Below are 20,880 nucleotides of genomic sequence, written 5' to 3' on the forward strand. Positions count from 1 at the left end.
ATCCAATTTTTGATTACTGTTCGCAATGTATGAGACTCATACAAACACCCTTTCCAGGAAGGCATGTTCCCTTTTAACATTTGCTGACTTTTTTCTATTTTCTTTCTTACTTTTCCTCTATCTTTATTTCTATTAATCAATTGATCTTCATGCCATCTATTATGCACATTATCCACAATTAGATACTGAATCAATTGGAAATAATAATACTTTTATTGGAATAAATAACAATGCTAATATGATGATTCCAGCGAAGTCCATCCATGTCTATCTCCAGCTTTAAATCCTATCGGAAACCCAGTCAAAATCTTTGAATAGCTCCAGCTCTACATCAGATAGTGACTCAGACTCGCCTGGCGGTGTCAGAATGGGGGCGCATGATGTGTACATTCTATTAAAGTAGCGGACGTCGTCTGGTCCCTCGATGGATGGTACGCATGGCGGCCTGACACTCTTAAACAATAATGCGAACCAGTCTATTTGCTGTTAAAAATTCAAAAAGTTTAAGGGAAAAGGATGAGGAAGATAAGTAGTGTGTACTCTTATACAATCAGTAAACTAAGAATATAGAATAATAGATATGAAAATAGGGGTGGCTTTTCCATAGGGACAAGGAGATGCTGGGTATAATTTTCCTATGATCCCTGAATGATTAAATATAAAATACCGTATTTATCGGCGTATAACACAGAAGGAAATTCCAGGAAATTTCCCCCCCTTCATCCCATAGTGCTCCCCCCCTCCCATAGTATTCTCCCCCCCCTCCCATAGTATTCCCCCCCCCCTCCCATAGTATTCCCCCCCCCTCCCATAGTGTTCCCCCCTCATCCCATAGTATTCTCCCCCCTCCCATAGTATTCTCCACCCCCTCCCATAGTGTTCCCCCCCTCATCCCATAGTGTTCCCTCCCCTTTCCATAGTATTCTTCCCCCCCTCATCCCATAGTGTCCCCCCCCCCATATTATTCTCCCCCCCCCATAGTATTCTCCCCCCCCCCCCCTCGCATAGTATCCCCTAGTGCACTTTCCCTCTTGTCCCATATTTACTTACCTGTCTTGAAGCGTGGGCCGGCTTCACAGCGTACACCGCGGTACTGGAACTTCAATTTCAGGTACCGGTTTCCGGCGGGACTGAAAGGAAGTGTGCACACAATGTGCACACTTCCTTTCAGTCCCGCCGGAATCCGGAACCTGAAATTGAAGTTCCAGTACCGCGGAGCGCGCTGAACACCGGCCCACGCTTCAAGACAGGTAAGTAATTATGCAGGGCCGTCTTTAACGCGGGGCAAACGGGGCAGCTGCCCCGGGCCCAGTTGCTCCTGGGGGGCCCAGTGCAGCTGCCCCGTGGGCCCCGCGATTTGCGCAGCCCCCCTTGGACCCGGCGGTGCGGCTGCACAGAGCTGCACCGGCCCGCACACTGAGGAGGCTCCCCGGGTGGCTCATGCACTAAGGGCCACCCGGGGAGCATGTGTGAGCAGGGGCCCGGTCTGGCGCTGTGACGCTTAAACAGCGCGACCAGGCCCCTTCCTGTACCGGCTGGGAGGAAGTGACGTCACTTCCTCCCGACGGAGAGCACAGCCGCGCGGGAGGAGAATGGCAGGGAGGGGAGTTCCAGAGGAGAACTCCTATCTGCCTCAGCCTGCCACTGTACCCCAGGGAAACCACCCTCCAGAAAAAGGTAAGAACCTGGAGGGTGGCTAAATGTATGCTTGTGTGTCAGTATGTCTGTCTGTGTATGTATGTATGTGTGTGTATGTCAGTAGGCCTGTGTGTGTCAGTATGTCTGTCTATGTGTATGTCAGTAGACCTGTGTGTGTCAATACTTCTGTCAGTGTATGTGTCTGTGTGTCAGTATATCTGTCAGTGTATGTGTCTGTGTGTGTATGTATGTCTGTGTGTGTGTGTGTCAATACTTCTGTCAGTGTATGTGTCTGTGTGTCAGTATATCTGTCAGTGTATGTGTCTGTGTGTGTCAATACATCTGTCAGTGTATGTGTCTGTGTGTGTCAGTATATCTGTCAGTGTATGTGTTTGTGTGTGTGTGTCAGTATATCTGTCAGTGTATGTGTCTGTGTGTATGTATGTCTGTGTGTGTCAATACGTCTGTCAGTGTATGTCTGTGTGTCAGTATATCTGTCAGTGTATGTGTCTGTGTGTGTATGTCTGTCTGTGTGTGTGTGTCAATACGTCTGTCAGTGTATGTGTCTGTGTGTCAGTATATCTGTCAGTGTATGTGTCTGTGTGTGTATGTCTGTGTGTGTGTGTCAATACGTCTGTCAGTGTATGTGTCTGTGTGTGTCAGTATATCTGTCAGTGTATGTGTCTGTGTGTGTATGTATGTCTGTGTGTGTGTGTGTCAATACGTCTGTTGGTGTATGTGTCTGTGTGTGTCAGTATATCTGTCAGTGTATGTGCCTGTGTGTATGTATGTATGTCTGTGTGTGTGTCAGTATGTCTGCCAGTATATATTTGTGTGTCAGTGTATGTGTGTGTCAGTATGTATCTTGGAATGTTTTAATGTCTGTCTGTGTGTATGTGCCAGTACGTCTGTCTATGTGTATGTCAGTATGCCTGTGTGTGTGTCAATACGTCTGTCAGTGTATGTGCCTGTGTGTGTCAGTATATCTGTCAGTATGTCTGCCAGTGTATGTGTCTGTCTGTGTGTGTATGTATGTCTGTGTGTGTCAGTATGTCTGCCAGTATATATTTGTGTATCAGTGTGTATCTGTGAATGTTTTAATGTCTGTCTGTGTCTGTATGTGCCAGTACGTCTGTCAGTGTGATTGCACATTGGGCGTAATTGGGGGGAGGGATAGGAGGGGCAGGGCCCAGGGGGCCCAAGAAAATGCATTGCCCAGGGTCCTAATCATATTATAGACGGCCCTGTAATTATGGGATATCGGCGTATAACACGCACCCACGATTTTCCCCCTATTTTCAGGGAGAAAAAGTGCGTGTTATACGCCGTTAAATACGGTACATGAACTCCAGAAATATTGTATATTTGGTTAAAAATCTCAACTAAAACCTAATATTTATTTAGCTGCTAGAATGTGTCTTTCTATTTGACATACTTTAAAAAAAGGGTGGCTCTTCAGATCCCAGGCATCATTCTCGCTGGCTCCTAGACGGACTTTGGGATCTTTATGCAAAAGCTGTAAAAGAAAATTTAGAAAAATGGAAAATGTTATTTTAACTGAAAAAAAACTGAGAATTAAAGGCATTTTCTTGCAGGTTCTGTAAAATCTTATTTTATGAGCTCAGGCTGTATACGTTAGTACAGAGCTCAATGAACAGAAGGCACCATATCGCCATGGCATCGTGTTCTGGTGCCCGGACATAGCTCTGCCCTGATCGATGGTATTAGTCATGCTTATTATTTCATTCACCACATGGAATTCTAACCGGTTTTATTCTGTAACTAGATCCATGTGTTTGTGACTGCTTGTTGTTCTCTGTTACAATCTAACACACCGAATATTCACACAGGACCAGCTGTGTTTCCAGAGCCTTACAAATCAAACTGCCCGAGCCCACATTCACACACAATGGAATCATTATAGCATGATAAGCCATAAGAGTAGTACTGCTTAGAAGCAGGAACTTTAATCCTGGAGGGTCCAAGAACGAGCTAACTCAATCTATCTAAATTAGAAAGCACTATGTGTTGGCAACTTACATTTCTTAATATTGATCGTGCTTCTGCAGTCAGGAACCTCGGATAGTGCGGCGTTGAATAGACAATTTTATACCTCACCTCTCTTCTGTTACCTGAGAAGGGATACTAATAGAAAAACTACAGTTAGAAAAAGTGCAGGGTTGGCATGGGATCTACGGTGGGTAATGTCTAATGTAAATGGTTTGCCAAAGCAGAACCAATAAATATAATATAAATAAACTGAGAGAGTATTATAGGGTTAAAATTAAACAAAGTGGACAGCACACTTGTGTGATATGAATCTAGAAAAAAAACATTCACCACAATAGTTAACATTCTAGTGGTGTGTGCGGATAAATAAATAAGGACATGGGCATGTCGGGGGACACAGAGAGGGGAGGAAGGTCAACAAAGCACTGGAGCCAGTGTTCGTACAAGCCCTGTCAGGGAGAGCGGGGAAGCAGGGCAAGAGCACAAGCAAGAGTGTTTGCTGAGAAAGTCACCCAACGATCGTCCAGACACCAGGTGAACCTGCAAGACAGTTGACTCCAGGGATATTTCCATCCCACATATGTTGAATTACCTGAGCCAGTTGCACATAGGCTCATTAAGTGTAATGCAACAATAACATTATTTTTTATATTTATTTTATGTTCAAACTGTATTACACTATTTGGAGTATTTCCCCTTACAGAGACATTTGGGATATCATATACATGGTATATTCCTTATTTTTTTACCCTTACACACCACTAGTGCTCACTATTGTGCTAAATGTTTATTTCATAGATTGATATCACACAAGTGCGTTGTCCACTTAGTTTAGTTTTTATGTCTGAATATATTTGTAAAATTTACTGATTGTTTTCACTGTGGAGATTAGCAGCACTTATCGTTACATCTACACAGCGCCTGTTTGTACCATACATCTGTTTTTTTTGTTTTTTTTCTATAGGGTTAAAATAAGTTTGGATAAAGTGAAGAGGGAGTTATTGGGTTCTGATATTTAGATACACAGTATAATGAGCTGTAGTAGTTATGGTGCTCAGGTTTCCCTTTAACCCCTACCAGTCTACAGTTTGAAATGCTATCACTATTATCAATGGACTGTTTGACATCACACAAGGTATTTTTGGTTTATAAACGAGGAATCCTACAAATTGGTAAAAATTAGCTATTCTTACCATTCCACACAGCATTATATAAATAACTGCACCGAGACTCCACCAGTCAATAGATGTTGTGTATGGTTTACCGCAAACCATTTCCGGTGCCATGTAATGCAGGGTGCCACAATATGTTCTGTCTTGTTCTCCATATCCCATCCCTCAGAAAAAGAGAAAAGATAAATGTGCATCGGTAAATATACTGATAGATGTTGACACTTCCTTTCAGTCCCGCTGGAAACCGGAACCTGAAATTCAAGTTCCAGTACCGCGGTGAGCCCTGTGCTGCCGGCCAACGCTACAAGACAGATCTGAGACTTTAACTTATAACAAAAGACTAAGACAACATCAGATGGTACAACATCAGATTCCCAGTAGACAGGAATAAGCCCTATGAAGTATTGGTAATTTTAAATATTTTAGAGTGCTCTCACCATTTTATATTTCACTTTGTTTCACTTGTATATGTGTTGAGTGGTGCACATAGGTGATAGCAGCACCAGATTTTCACTTTTCCCAACACTCTGTTTCTATTGTATGATACAGATAGATGTTGCTGATATACAGTATTTGTAGTCGGGGACAAAAGCCGTATACATGATAAGTTAGATATATGAGCAAGTCGGTTGTGGTGTGCCGAAACCGACGTATCGGGTAGGCCTGTAATAAAAGAGGGCCCACCTGTAATAGTAATATGTATAAGGGGAGAGGTGGGAGGGATGAACCAGGCAGCATCAGCCCTGTGGTGTAGGGGGCCTGAGTTTAAATAGCCGGGTAACCCCTCCCACAACTTCAGGCTACGCCTTCCAATTTGTAGTCGGGGACAAAAGCCGTATACATGATAAGTTAGATATATGAGCAAGTCGGTTGTGGTGTGCCGAAACCGACGTATCGGGTAGGCCTGTAATAAAAGAGGGCAAAAAGTTGAATAAGATACCTTATTACACATCTTTACGTTGCAAGATTCATAACGGCTTTACCTACTCAACTCTAGCTCTGGTTGTGGTATGTATCTAGTATTATACTGTGGATTTCCAGCGTCCTAATGTTTATGGTGTGAGCAGGGACATTTTTCTGGAAGCAGCTGATGCTGCCCTGATTCTGGAGGAATGTCCCGAAAAGGCATTGGGGTTGAGTCCCCGCCTAGTTAAGAGGGTTCTGAGGTACATTATGAATTTAGCTGTAGTGAGTGGTTTGCCCTGCAGTTAAATAGGGGCATATTGAGATTTTGGTCCTGTGAGTGATAACCTGTAAAGGTCTGACATTTTGACCGGCACCTTATTGCCCGTAGGATTGTCCCTACGTATTACATATGGCAAGAGGATGTGAACTGTTTGGTACTAGGATGGGCACTTAAGACATGGTGTAGCCAGCCAGGTAAGTTTTGTAGTGTTAAAAGAGATTTTATAAATTGTGTGGGCAAAAAGGAGAGGAGTGTCGCAATGGTGACTAGTGAACGAATATTGGTTTTATGGTAAACTTGTTGTAAAGGTGAAATCTCTATTGTATGCTTGTGATGTATAATCAGAGAGGGCAGCTCAATCCAGAAATCTGCCAAATGCCATGAGGCAAGTTAGTGCAGTATTAAGCCATGGAATGTGGGTATAGCCAGCTGCTTTATTGTCAGAAAATCACTTGACTTCCCCTATCCGATCATACCTCCCCAGGCCTTGTAGGCGGCCACTATGGGGCAGATTCCAAAGAAATGTTGACGAGGAATAGAAATTCTTTTTTTTTTTTTTTTTTTTTAAGAGTCTCAACTGGCCAGGCAACTCAGAACCAAAAGTCACCAAATTGGCTGTGAAATCAGTGTGTGCAGACGCATTGGTCCATGTAACTGGGAAATTATGAGAAATGGTGGGAATAACCTGGCCCCCAATCCAATGTGGTAGGAACCTGAGCCATATGTGTAGGTCTGCTTACAACTAGTGCCAGAATGCAACTGTCGGTGGGAAGAAGACTCAGCGGTCGGGAAATAAATGTGCAGAATAATGGCAAACCTCAATGTGCCCAGTAGGACTGTAGATCCATTCTCCCCCCACCCTCCCCGCTTGTTCTTCAGAAGGAAAGGTTCCCAGGACTCCGATGCGCTGTACCATCTCTGTAGGTGGACATGTTCTGTAGCTTATTAGTGTCAAGATGAATGCCTAAGAAGGTCAGTTTGTGAAAGTGGAACCCATAGTGAGGAAAAGTGCCATCGTCTTGTGAATACTAACCAGAGCGGAGTGAGGGCGTTCTATGGTGAGGAAGTTATCTAAGATAACCGGTGACTACAGGACATTCGCTAATATTGAGTGTTAGTCAACATAGTGTGTTAGCAAATAAGATAAACAGCTTGGGGTTACTCTTTGCTCTAAAAGTTACACGTGTGGGAAATTCATGACAATCCCTCCATAAAATGCCATGAACATGCCCTTGGGATGGCTGAATAGGTAGAAGCTTGGAGGCATAGGAAATGTCTGTCTTGCCCACCCAAGCTCTGGTCAACCCCTTTGGCATAGTGCTGGGAGAATTCCTTAGAGGAAATCAATGAGTTGAGGCTAGGGGTGGGTAATTAATATGGTTGAATACCTTCTTAAGCAACGTGGTTGTGTTGCGGGGTCTATTAATGCAGACAGAAGGTTCTGACACTCGTGAATACCGGACAGGAGTGTGACCAGACCTGTGTGGAACTGGTGTGTGGTAACCTTGATGTAGAAGTCGACTGAGTGACAGAAAGGCTGTGCTTAGAGGTAAAACTCCAGGTTGTCGATGCAAACCTTCTCTATGGTGAGGAGAAGTAGAGCCACTTACATCACAAAAGTCTGAAGGCTAGGATGAATTCTGGGATAGTGAGTTTCTGATTGAGTCTGGGATTCTGGTGTATAGAACGACGTACAGATCATCGTAGTAGTAAGACTTGTACTCTAAGACATCGTGGGAGGCAATCAGTAGGGAGACTAAATTTACCTTTCCAGATGTCTTTGCGTATGGTCAGGGACACAAAGTATGAGGGAGTAATAATGTAAACCGATGTGCTAAGGGAGGGATTTGAAAGGATAACATAACCATGAGAGGGATTTGGGAGTCCTGTGGCTGGGATGTGCATCAGTGCCTGTGGAGATTCCCGTCTCTAGTCCATCGTTGATGTTATGTATGGAGGCAAGTAGAGTGGATATCAACGGTTTGACTTCATGTGATTTGGACTAGTGGGCAGGGGCCACTGAAAGGTGTGGCAAGAACGTTGGCCTCTTGGGGACTGTAAAAAGAGTCAATATAAGAGGCCATAACTCGTAACCTGGAGAGGTTGATGTGAGGCGTTAGCTATGTGTTGGGCCGAGGGGCGTGTACCTCCATATGTGGATGAAGATGGGTGTTGGCCTCACGGAACTGATAATGATGAGGCTAGTTACTGGCATAGCTGGGTACCAGGCCGATAGCTGACATAGCGGATCCGAGAATGGGACGGGTAATGGGTAGTAGCGAGGTGGGTAAACATACCTTGCTTGGGGTAGAATGTGGTTGGAGAACCTAAAGGGAAATGATGGTGGGAGGCAAGTTGGAACTGGAATTGGGCTTGACTTACTGTGAACAAAATACGCCTGTATAATCGGGGTGGTTGTTCTTGAGGCTGGTCTATGAATAGGTAACCTGAGGACATAGTTGTTAGAATCCTGACCCTACGATGGTGGGTACAAGATTCATAGGACATAAATCAAATATCCCTATAAGTGAGTAGTGTGAGGATCCTAGGCCATTACCAGAGACCATGGGGAGTGTTTAACCAATACTGCGACAATAATGGGGGATAGGCAGAGTCATGAGTGACCGCTAATTGGTCCTGTGACTTCTTTAGCTAAAATACATATAGGGGGATATGGAATACCAAGCTATGATGGCAGTTTTGAGCTATCCCGGTAGGACTTAGAATATTTAATTATGGTCGTGCCAGCATGGGAAGGGGGGTGTATGTGTGGGGAATTAAGGATCCCCGGGCGTGGGCCTGTGTACGGCCTGGCAAAGGAATTGCGTGCCAGCGTTGGCTGATGTAACATAGAACAGTTAGAGTGGAGTTGCTGTAGGTTTAGTGATACAAGGGTCGGTTAGGATGATGAACTTGCTTGAGTAGAATATAGCAGCAATGAGTAAATAACCTTTAGTGCATAATACGTGATTATTTTGACGTAGAGTCAGGGGGAACATATGATGGTATGGTAAAGCCTGGTACACTAGGGTTTGTCCCAGGGAACATGACGATACATATGAACATAGGAGTGTGGCGTGTTACAAAAAAGGTTTAGCGAATAGGTGATCGTCCTCCAAATAAGTAATATACCTATCGTGGGAGCAAGTATACAGATTGGCCATAACACATGGTAACAAATGTGAGCGTGATGACTGCCTCAGAACAGTACCAGGTCCATAAGTGATAGAATAAGACATATGCGATATATGATGGTATTGCTATATATGTAGTGAATATTAAATGCTTACCAGAGCTGAATTAGTAATGGGAAACTGACAATATCCATGCACAATTGTAAATAATAACAAGAAACATAGCAAATATAACATAACTACAGGGGGCATGTAAGGATAACTAGTAGCAGGCTAAAGAACCTGGACATTTCATGTATCAGGGAACAATGTAAAACTAACGAATTGGTACTATGATTGTGGTGGCCCTTGATGGAAGCATGGAATTGAGATAGACTGGAGACTAGTTCGGTAGAAATTTGACGAAAAGAAACTAGCGAATAGGAATGGAACAAAGAGCAGGCAGGAGTAGGTGAACTGACTTAAGTCCTGAACGGGAAAAAGTCCAGAATAGACGGTATGTAAAAACGTAAACGTGTGAACAATTGTGTGTTCATGGATTTGGCCCGTACAGGCAGACTCACGGTTCGTGGATTTGACTGGTACAGGAAACAAACGAGAGGTCAGCTATGTGGCTGGAAAGTATCCAGACTTGGTGGACACGGAGGTTTGGTCCAGGAAAAGGCCCGATAAGCCAGTAAGGGGTCTCATAGCACCAGCGGGAACGAACAGCCAGTTCTGGAGAGGAGGTGAGTAGTCTCTGACTGCGTGTGGCTGGAACAGCGTGATGGGAGTTGTTGGAGCAGGGAAAACTTGGTCCGATCAGCGTGGGAGTCAATGACCGCATGTGGCTGGAACAGCATGATGGGAGTTGTTGGAGCTGGGAGAACTTGGTCCGATCGGCGTGGGAGTCTGACCGCATGTGGCTGGAACAGCGTGATGGGAGTTGTTGGAGCAGGGAGAACTTGTCCAATCGGCTTGGGAGACTTTGACCGTATGTGGCTGGAACAGCGTGATGGGAGTTGTTGGACCAGGGAGAACTTGGTCCAATCATCGTGGGAGTCTCTTACTGCATGTGGCTGGAACAGCATGATGGGAGTTGTTGGAGCAGAGAGAACTTGGTCCGATCGTCCTGGGAGTCTCTGACCGCATGCGGCTGGAACAGCGTGATGGGAGTTGTTAGAGCAGGGAGAACTTGGACCAATCAGCGTGGGAGTCTCTGACCGCATGTGGCTGGAACAGCAGGATGGGAGTTGTTGGAGCAGGGAAAAACTTGGTTCGATCGGCATGGGAGCCACAGTAGGCCCAGACCAGCTTGCTTGGAGTTTTTAGGCAGTCTGTGTTGATGACCTTTGAACCGGAAGTAGTCATGAACCAGGCAGCATCAGCCCTGTGGTGTAGGGGGCCTGAGTTTAAATAGCCGGGTAACCCCTCCCACAACTTCAGGCTACGCCTTCCAATATGTTATAAGTGATATTAGAATATTGCTGCAAGGAGTTGGTGCATTGCAGCTGCAGATTCTCTCTGTAATTTTGTATAAAGTTTTACATGGTGTTTACGAATCTGTGGCTGACAAGCCAACCAATCAGAGTGCTCTAATGAGAATTCAATGTGTGGGAAAGCCTTTATAAAGGCAATTCCCACTTTAAAGCTTCATATTGCACTAGCCCTCGCAGGACAAAGAAAGATTTATTTAAGTTGTGTCAGGTTTATAATTTTGTGGGCAGGTTTTTGCAATTGGGATTTGTAAGTGTTACATTGCAGGATGATGGATACTAAAGTAGCCTTTTTGGGGCTGAAGATAAGATTTACAAGAAAAAAAGACTTCAGAAGAGAAGTATAATTTATTTTCTTTCAAAGATATTAGTTTTAATGCCTCCCTCCCAATTTTATTATAATGAAAGGGGTTGGTAGGTGTAATTCATTGTAAAAGAGGGGATTGGGGACCCAATAGTGACAATCAATTTTGGGGGAGGGTTGGACAATGGCATGTTCAACCCCCATTGTTTAAAGGGACACTATAGTCACCAGAACAACTACAGCTTATTGAATTTGTTCTGGTGAATAGAATCAATACCTTAAGGCTTTTTGCTGTAAATACTGTCTTTTCAGAGAAAATGCAGTGTTTGCATTACAGACTAATGATAACTTCACTGACCTCTCCTCCGATAGCTGTTAGAGATCATTTCTAGGTCATGGCTGCCTAAAATGCATCCAAACATTCAGTGTCTTCTCCCTCTACATGCAGACACTAAGCTTTCCTCATAGAAATGCATGGGTTCAATTAATCTCAATGAGGAGATGCTGATTGGCCAGGGCTGTGTTTGAATTGTGCTGGCTCTGCCCCAGATCTGCCTCCTTGACAGTCTCAACCAATCCTATTGTGAAGCATTGTGATTGGCTCTGGCAACAACTTCTGATGATGCCAGCAGGCAGCTTGCTAGTCTGAGACAAACAGCATATGCACAGCTACAGCTTCAGGCTTGAATACAAGTAAGATTGTGCTATATTTAGGGAGGCATGAGGGGCCCAGGGGGGCTAGATGGTGGTTTTAACACTATAGGGTCAGGAATACATGTTTGTGTTCCTGATCCTTTAGCGCTCCTTTAAATATTTAGAGCCCCTACCCAGCACTAATGAATGTGGTGGGGACATTAGGTTCTCCCAGTATAAAATGAGTAGCCTTCCACCAACTGTCGACCTGCATTATTGATTTTTAGCCCCCCACCAAATGCCTACAGGTGGGGATACAAGGGACTATGTGCTCCCAATTATTTACTATGGACATTGGCTGCCCAGTCACTAGTTTTAAACAGTCCCTATGGCAGTTAAGGGAAGGGGGAGGTTTTAAACTTCCTTATAGTCATATGGGGATCTTAATGGTCCCCACAGGGTTTTTATTTATATATTTTGACCAACTGCAACATAATTAACCCTTGCAGTTGCCAAGGCTTTAACTATTTTCATTCTGGTTTCTATAAATGCCTAGGGGAAAGAATTTTGGAAAATTTCGCTGCATTTCTGACAAATTTCAGTCAGATGGGTTTGCCCCATTAAGTACGAAGCCAATCGGACTTTAGTGAGTAACGGTTTGTGTTTCATACATACTTTTAATTCGGTTTGCAGTTGGATGTTATCTGAAGGTAAAGTAAAATTCTGCAACTTTGTGAGAAATGACTTTTGTTTAATATAAACTAATTTTTACCTTGTTTACTAAGACCAAAGTCTGTAATTTTGGCAAATCCATCTATGTCAATTACAATGTTTTCCAATTTGAGATCTCTGGATTTAAAATACAGAAAAATAGTTTTTATTTTTTTCAATATCACTAGAGGCACTTGAATTACATGTTTTTTTTTTTTAGCCTTTTTAAAGATTAGATTTAAAGACTTAACTATTATAAGACAAACAGTTAACATAATAACATAACTAATCAATCAAACCACAGACACAGCATTTTGATCACAATACATTAAAATAACACAGATAATATTTATGGGGACACTATGTATGTATACATTTGTTATACACCTACCCTTAGAAGGGTGACTTGATGCTGTATTTACAAAATTGTGTCCAATTCAGGTACATATACACATAAATACAGAAGATATAAAATCTTTTACCTGAATTGGACGTACTACACGCAATTTTGTTAAGACAGCATCAAGTCACCCTTCTAAGGGTAGGTGTATAACAAATTTATTGAATGATCCACTCCTAAGGTGAACTGCTGTTAGCGTTTTTCCCTTTCTATTTTACTATACAAATTTGTGGTGGGTGAAAGGGACTCCCACCAGAGTGTTGTAGCGTTTTGCAATTTACCATAATCACTACCTAAGCGCCTGCAACACACAGCTCTTTGTTCACTATGTATGTTCAACTTTATTTTTTCCTGTACACTTACCTGTGAACAATATCGTTTTGATGCAAGAAATCCAGGCCGAGCACACAACACGCCGCATAAAACCTGTAGAAAAGAGAATAAGTTAGTTTCATTTTAGGGAAGGAAATGAAGTTTTTGTACCATTGGAAATTTTGATTCCACCAATCATGTGTCAATCTGTGCTCAGATATATTTCCTGCAATGTCTTGTATCTTCTGTATTAACAGTCAGCTTAATCTGTTTTTGATTTTGTTTTCAAATTTCTAGTCCACCTTAAAGGAACACTATAGGGTCAGGAACACAACCCTGTATTCCTGACCCTATAGTGTTAAATCCACCATCTAGCCCCATGGTCTCTCTAAATAGAGTAACATCATACTTGTATTCAAGTCTGCAGCTGCCTCTGACCCTGATCTGCCTGCTTGGCTGACATAGTTTTCCCATAGGATTGGCTGAGACTGTCAAAGAGGCAGATCAGGGCCAGCACAAGCCAATCACAGCCCTGGTCAATCAGCATCTCTTCATAGAGATGCATTGAATCAATGCATCTCTATGAGGAAAGTTCATTGTCTCCATGCAGAGGCACTGTACACTGTACAGCACTTTCCCATGAAGCACTTCCAGCTGCCATCTTAGGAGTGGCCAGTGAAGTTATCACTAGGCTGTAATGTAAACACTGCATTTTCCATGAAAAGACCGTGTTTACTGCAAAAAGTCTGAAGGGAATGATTCTACTCACCAGAACAGATACAATAATCTGCAGTTGTTCTGGTGACTATAGTGTCCCTTTATTACATTTGGTTAGGATGTCTAGCTTGGTGTCACGAGTCCATGAATATTGGCTGGTTTTCTGATCTCTGCAGTTTGGTGCAGTACCTCATACTGCCAACACCTTTCTGTGGTGCTGTTGCAGGCTGCTGTCCTCAGACTGAAGAGATCTGACTGTCCCCAGCAGGCCTTTCCTTAGGATGATGTTCTCCCTATTTAGTGTAGCCCAGCCCTTTCTGTGTCAATTCATTGGATTTGTTCTGGAGTTGCTCCCTGTGTCCTGCTCCTGGAGATCCTGTGTCCAGAAGGTCAGAGACCCAGAGGCCTCCAGTTTCCTCATATTAAATTTCCCTTTTCTCTTGTTTTGCATTTGTGTTACCCACTTGTTTTCGTGTAGCTAACATACTTGTTATCTTTCCTCATTGCTTTGTATTTATATGGGTATTAATTTCCTACTTACAGTGATTGCTGCTGCAGTCAGCACCCTTTACCAACCAAACTGCGACAATCCGTTTCCATAATCCCAAAACTATTGTTACTTACACAGCTCTGGTTGTGGAAAATGGCTGAAAGTTGTTGTTCCTAATATCGGTCATTAAGTCCCCACCAGCGGCATACTCCATTAAAAAACAAAAATGACCCTGAGTCTGGAAACTTGCCAACATGTTAACAAGGAAAGGATGCTGTACTTCGCTCACAGTCTGTAGGATTTCCTTTTCACATATAAGCCTTGGAAATAAAAATGGAATAATTCAACTAATCACTTTTTTTTTTTTGCTGTGCAAATAACAACATTCATACTTGTAGTGCCACGACAACATTTACAAGCCTAGCAATAAGAAATTGTATAAAGCTTCAGCATGGCATGTAGAGTAAACGCACATTTTTAGAATATAGTAATAACAAGCTAGAGTCATGTCTGGGTATATATTAAGATAGAGGCTTGCTAACGAGTAGCTTTTCCAGACACGGTGACAACTGATGAAGTAACATAGGGTAAGAATGCCAAATCACATGCTAAGCCATTACCCAGAGGAGTACTACTGCATCTAAAAGCTCTACCAGAGTGTCTCATCCACGCAACATAAATTATACGAAAAAAAAAATACAAAAAAAATGTAAGACTAAAGTAAAGTCAATGATAACATTTTTTGACTGAACAGCTGAAGGCAGAATGGGAGTTGGAGTCCTTCAGGAATCCCAGCAAAGCTCATACAGGAGGTGTAATGGCTATATGCTGTAGTGAGTCCCATGTTTAGCCAATTCCCAGTCTCTGGATACGAAGAATAGCTGTAATAGAACGGTGAGGCAAGGCAACTCCATAGCCCCAGGCCTTTGTGTAGGCCTGGATCCCTGATCCACGGGCTTGAGAAATGACAAAGTTGAAGTCCTTCCCATCTAAGGGACAGCAGAAGAGTGGTATGGTTTATCGCTGATTGCTGGTGTGGTTGATGCAAGGTGAGTAAGCCCTTATTGACCTTCAGCCCAGGAGTATCGTGGAAACGAGGAGCAGTTGCTTGCGGTTGAGTAATGCCCACAGGGTCCTGTCACCATCTCGCGTCTGTCGCCTCTGATCTCGAGATCGGGAATTCAGCCGGGACAGTTTTTCTCGGGCTGTTAGCTTAGGCCAGAAGTCGTTAAAGATAGCTTCCAATATTATCATAGAGTGCTCAACGGGGTCACTCCAGGGCTACTCTGTCATATTTACAGCATGCCCCTGATGGGAGAGTACCTCCACCATCCTGCATTCAGAGTTGCGTTCCAATACACTGCTGTACGATTCCAGACAGGTGACAGGTAGCGCAGTGGGGACCGGGATAACCCCCACCAGCCCAGGGGGGACACAGTAGGTCTTTGCAAGAGAGTTGTGCTTCACAGGTCAGAAGACTGGCCGCCTCTCCTGCCTGGTGCCTTCACTAAGCCTCATCGGCTCCGCCGGAGATAAAGGCATCGGCACCTCTAAAAACCGGACCGTACCATTCAGTGTTAGCAGCTGGTAGGGCACCGAATGTGTTGATTGTGAATGCAGATTGCCTCAAGAATAGGCTTAAAATAGGAGTATTGTGAGGAGCACTGTCAAGATGCAAATAGAAACATGGAATGTGACCAATAAGAACCATTCGGCCCATCTAGTCAGCCCAATTTTCTAAATACTTGTATTAGTCCCTGGCCTTATCGTATGGCTAGGATAGGATTATGCCTATCCCATGTATGCTTAAACTCCTTCACTGTGTTAACCTTTACCACCTCAGTTGGAAGGCTATTCCATGCATCCACTACTCTCTCAACAAAATAATACTTTCTGATTTTATTTTTAAACTTTTGTCGCTCTACTTTAAGACTAAGTCCTCTTGTTGTGGTAGTTTTTCTTATTTTAAATGGCAACCAGCTACCATGAGGCATAGGCCTTGCCCCCAATTAATCACTTTTTTAAAGGCAACTCTTGCACACAAATAAAAACTGACAAATAGTATCACCATCCAAAAAAATAATCAAAAAATTAGGATGATAAGTACCCTCCATTTACTGACCTTGGGACTCTTTTAGTTCCAGTTATGTCTTGTTTTTTTTGGGCTTTTAAAGCAAATTTGCTCTTTGTACGCTTGTACTCAACAAGCAGAACCTGAAATGCAAAATACACATATATATATATATATATTGTTACCTAGCATTTATCTTGACACCTTTTATATTGAAAGTGGAATTCACACCATAACCCACCTTTCCAAATGCTCCTCTTCCCAGCACACAGAGACAATCAAAATCCTGAATGCTCAGCCGAGCTCCTTGCTGAATACTGCAAAGAAAAGAACACGTTTTAAATATATTTAAAATTACATACAGTCCCCTCCCCCATGAAAAAACAAAGACCCAAAACAAAATTCTCCTATAACACACAGTATACGTTAACAGCATTGATGAGAAAGATGAATATCTCAATACCCAGCTGATGATGATGGATTTTCCACATCTGCTTCTGCCAATGGAACAGCGTCACGAACTAAACCCTTTGGTGGTCCAGTGGTTTCTTCTGCAATGTTATCAATATCAATAACTGCATCTTTCTCTGTTGATGTTTGGATGTTTTTTTCCATATCAGTAGCAGCACCAGGTGGTGATGATTCCACTTTCTTATTGTCCACTGCTGACACTTGAGGCGTGTCAATTACTACAGCCTGCTCTGGAGCTGGTTGGATTATCTTTTCTGTATCTTCATCGTCAGCTGGCAGCAATGGCTTCATGCTCTCAGAGTCCTCTACTGGTAGTGATTGAGGATTAATAGCTGCATCCTCCTCTGGAGGTGGTTGGATTGTCTTTTCTGTATCTTCATCGTCAGCTGGCAGCAATGGCTTCATGCTCTCAGAGTCCTCTACTGGTAGTGATTGAGGATTAATAGCTGCATCCTCCTCTGGAGCTGGTTGAATTGTCTTTTCTGTAATTTCATCAACAGCTGGCACCGATGGCTCCACGCTGTCCGTGTCCTTTACTGGCAATGGAGTAGGGTCAGTAACTAAATCAACTTCTAGAGCTGGTTGGATTGTCATTTCTAGCAAGCTTACAATAGCTGGTGGTAATGGTTCCATGCTCACAGAGTCCTCTACTGCTACTGGCAGTGGAGCATTGTCAAAAATTCTAGCTTCCACTGGAGGTGGTTGGATAGTTTCTTCACTAATGGTGTTGATAGCTGGTAGTGTTGAATCCACATTCTCAGTGTCCACTACTGGTACATTGTCAATAGTTGTAGCTTCCACTGGAGGTGGTTGGAAGGTCTCTTCTGTAATGGTATCAGCATCAGGTGTTAATGGGCGCATGCTCTCAGTGGCTACTGGCAATATAGGATTGTCAGTAACAACATCTTCTTCTGGAGCTGGCTGGATGGTCTTTTCCGTTTCAGTATCCACAGCCGGCGCCGATGAATCCACGCTCTCAGTATCCGATTCTGGCAGCGAATGAGCATCAATAGCTGCATCCTCCAGTGGAGCTGGTTCGGTGGTCTCCTCTATAAAAGTAGCACAGAACATAACTTGAGTATTGTATATGATACACAGAGATCAATAATGGATTAATTGCTTACATCATAATCCAAAAACTCTAAAGTAAAAAGCATAAGAAAAAAAAGAAGGAACACAATCTCCAAGCCTAGAACTTTATTTGAATGTATTAATTGTGAGTTATGGTTTATAATATTACAATAACCAATAATACCAATGTCGTTAATGGGAATGGCATCCAGTGAAAATGATGATCTTCAGGTAGGTATAAGTAATTTAATCTGTGTATACTGTATATGTTATAAGATGTACATCCTGCAGTATGGTTGTTAGAATGGATGTATACGTATCAGTTTCTCTACCTGTAAGATAATGAAATGTGAAATCCCACACTGGTTACTGAGTGCATTCACACTGCTTGACAAGCTTGATGTGTTCTATCACACTGGGGGCTAGTACTGGGGTACAAGGGTTCGCCGCTTGTCAGTAACCAATCAATAATCATTTCTGCCTGATAGATGCCTTTAAAGGCCCATGGGCAGTTTGCTATTTAATACGAGGCATGTTAAACATACACTTACCTTGTTTTGAGGAGATTAATTTCTTAATTGTTTGAAGCTTTGGCCTTTTCTGGGTGAAAGGACTGGAAAACGTCACCTATTCCAAAACAAGGTGAAAGAGTTAACTGCAGGAAGTAAATGATAATATCTTATTTTGCCAAACCAACATAAAAACAGACACACAAATGGAAAAGTAAACAGCTTCAAATCTGTTCTTCTACAGCTAATCACAATAAGTGAAGCCCTTTGTTTAGACAGTCTATAACTTAATATAGTGTCCTTTATCTAAAAAAGTCAAAGATTGCTAAAGATGCTATAAGTGGTAATGTAGGTAATATGACGTATATACAAAGGTTTATTCAATAAATGGCAAATTGCATGAATTGAAAACAGAGTCCCTTTAAGCTAAAAATCCAAGTTACTACTATTGCTGACTTAAGGAATGCTTTCAAATCACCTATTGTTACCTAAGTTGTGCATTTCAGTTTACACTTCAGTACAGTTTGATTTATATTTATACACTTATTCACTAAGTGTGAAAATCCACTATCTTTTAATTGTAAAGTTGTGTAACGTAATCATTCTTTTGTTTTCTGTATTATTACATTAAAATATAACTATAAATTTATCGTGGCCAGAGATTGATTCTCACCTTGATGAAAAGGGTGCCCTGTGGTTCCAGTTGTAGACACAGTTCCTGTTTGGGGTTCAACAGGAATTCTTCCAACTTCAGAGTCTTTGTGGCACACAGTGATCTCTGATCATGCCAATATAAGGATATTTCTAGCTCCCGAGACTATGTAAAAATTAAATGAACAATAGATATTTAAACAAAAAAAGTTTTTGGCCAATCATGTTTTCGTAAGGAACCATTTCCACACATTTAAACCACATTTTACCATTTTCACATTAAAAAAAAACAAAATTATTTTTCATCAATATATTGAGGTTAGTAAATGAATAGATATAAATTTGTTTAAAGTGTTATATTCTTTGCCCTATTACTAGCCACACTACTAGTCTTCCATGTGTGTGCTTGACACAGCAGGACTTGCTAACTTTGAGAGATTAATCGCAGTTCATTCCAGGTCAGGTGTACAGAGCATTAAGCAGACCCAGACGTGGTGGGTATGTAAACATAAAATCAGTTTGCACCTATACATTTTCTATCCACATGGCAAGCTTGTGTATTGGGGAAAATAAGCAATTAAACAACGTGGTTAGTTAATGCTTGACAGAATGCCTTTAACTAAAAAGTTATAAAAAGTCAAGGTGGCAAATGTTTTCTAAAATATGCAATATATCACAGATTGTTTAAAAAATCCTTTAACAATATCGAGAGAAAGATAAACTAACCCAATGTTAAACAACTCTACATTTTAACTGTCTGACACATTAGGGTCCTAAAAGGTTTAGAAATAAGAGTTCAATTAGACAACTCTTTACAGGATTTGAAGATTTATAACGTATTAATTCTACCTGGGGCCAAAAATGAATTCAAGCTAAAAAAAATAATACACGCATGCCATATGTACCTTATCTAAATCCAGTTTAAATGTCTTATTCCAGGATGGGTTAGAAACAGTTTTCCAACTTGTTGAACCCACTGGAATATGATCGATCTTCAGCTGAGTACGGACTTCACCTGTAAGGAAATTTCAGGAACTAAACTTAAAAGGCTAAGAGTATTTTAATTTAAAGAACATTTCTACGTAGCTTTGGTCAATACACAGACAATATAAAGGTTCATCTATTAGCTTTACACAAAGCTCTAGAGGTTTGCTTTCATCAAAGGAGTCTAATCTCCTGTATTCTGTAAAAAAAGCAAAAGAAAATAAAAAAACTAGACAACTTTATAGTCAGCCAGGTAATACAGTCTGAATATAAGCAAAGAGATATATGTGAAATAACACTAGAACCAATTCACTAAAAACATGTTGAAAATGATGTTCCTGCTGTCGGTCTTTTTTGTCTAACAAATAATGTAAAGAATGGAGTTTGTACGATGAGTGAGTCCAAGTTTATATGTGGGTAGAGTAGTTTGGTGTTGACCTGCTACAAATTTTGAACAGGATATAGATCGATATTGTGGTTTTGATTTTCATTTGGATAGCGATGTTTATTGTAAATACATATTGGCCACAGATTTGGAAGAATTGTTTTACAGAGGTGTCTTCAATAAATAATTTGTGTAACCAATCCAATAGAATCAGGTAAGTGAGTTTACGATAAATAAGGCCATTGTAGGGCATAAGGCCCGTCTACCAACTTAAAATGTAGTTTGTGAGCTGCTGTATAGAGTAATGTTAAAAATGTCTTATTATGGAACAATGGCCATCAAACGATCTGAACAGGTGTTGCAATGTAGAATAGTACGGCAAAGTAGCAGTAAAAAGCTTCTTTTTCTTTTTAAAACTACTTTGCTATACATTGCAACACCTGTACAGATTGTTGGCTGACTAAAACGGTCTACTTGGTTTTTACTTTGGAGCAGCGCCATTTTTTTTGTAAATCTCAAGACTGAGATATCTAATGGATTTCCCTGATTCTGAATA

At 41.9% G+C, this 20,880-nt stretch overlaps 1 protein-coding gene across 1 annotated transcript in view; it reads right to left on the bottom strand.

Moving 5' to 3' along the window:
• Positions 1–279: 279 nt before the first annotated feature.
• Positions 280–20,880, bottom strand: part of LOC134582604 (serine/threonine-protein kinase N2-like) — a 41,846-nt gene continuing 21,245 nt past the window's right edge. Inside the window, exons 8-20 of the mRNA XM_063439271.1 lie at positions 20,061–20,138; positions 19,861–19,970; positions 18,978–19,121; positions 18,347–18,422; positions 16,717–17,773; positions 16,439–16,570; positions 14,317–14,502; positions 13,027–13,089; positions 12,325–12,401; positions 4,842–4,984; positions 3,679–3,783; positions 3,074–3,154; positions 280–483 (exon numbers count right to left, since the gene is read on the bottom strand). Of these exons, the coding sequence (XP_063295341.1) occupies positions 280–483; positions 3,074–3,154; positions 3,679–3,783; positions 4,842–4,984; positions 12,325–12,401; positions 13,027–13,089; positions 14,317–14,502; positions 16,439–16,570; positions 16,717–17,773; positions 18,347–18,422; positions 18,978–19,121; positions 19,861–19,970; positions 20,061–20,138 (2,456 nt within the window). The remainder of the gene's footprint in view (positions 484–3,073; positions 3,155–3,678; positions 3,784–4,841; positions 4,985–12,324; positions 12,402–13,026; positions 13,090–14,316; positions 14,503–16,438; positions 16,571–16,716; positions 17,774–18,346; positions 18,423–18,977; positions 19,122–19,860; positions 19,971–20,060; positions 20,139–20,880) is intronic.

Source organism: Pelobates fuscus, chromosome 13, assembly GCF_036172605.1.
Source record: "Pelobates fuscus isolate aPelFus1 chromosome 13, aPelFus1.pri, whole genome shotgun sequence".
NCBI lineage: Eukaryota > Metazoa > Chordata > Amphibia > Anura > Pelobatidae > Pelobates > Pelobates fuscus.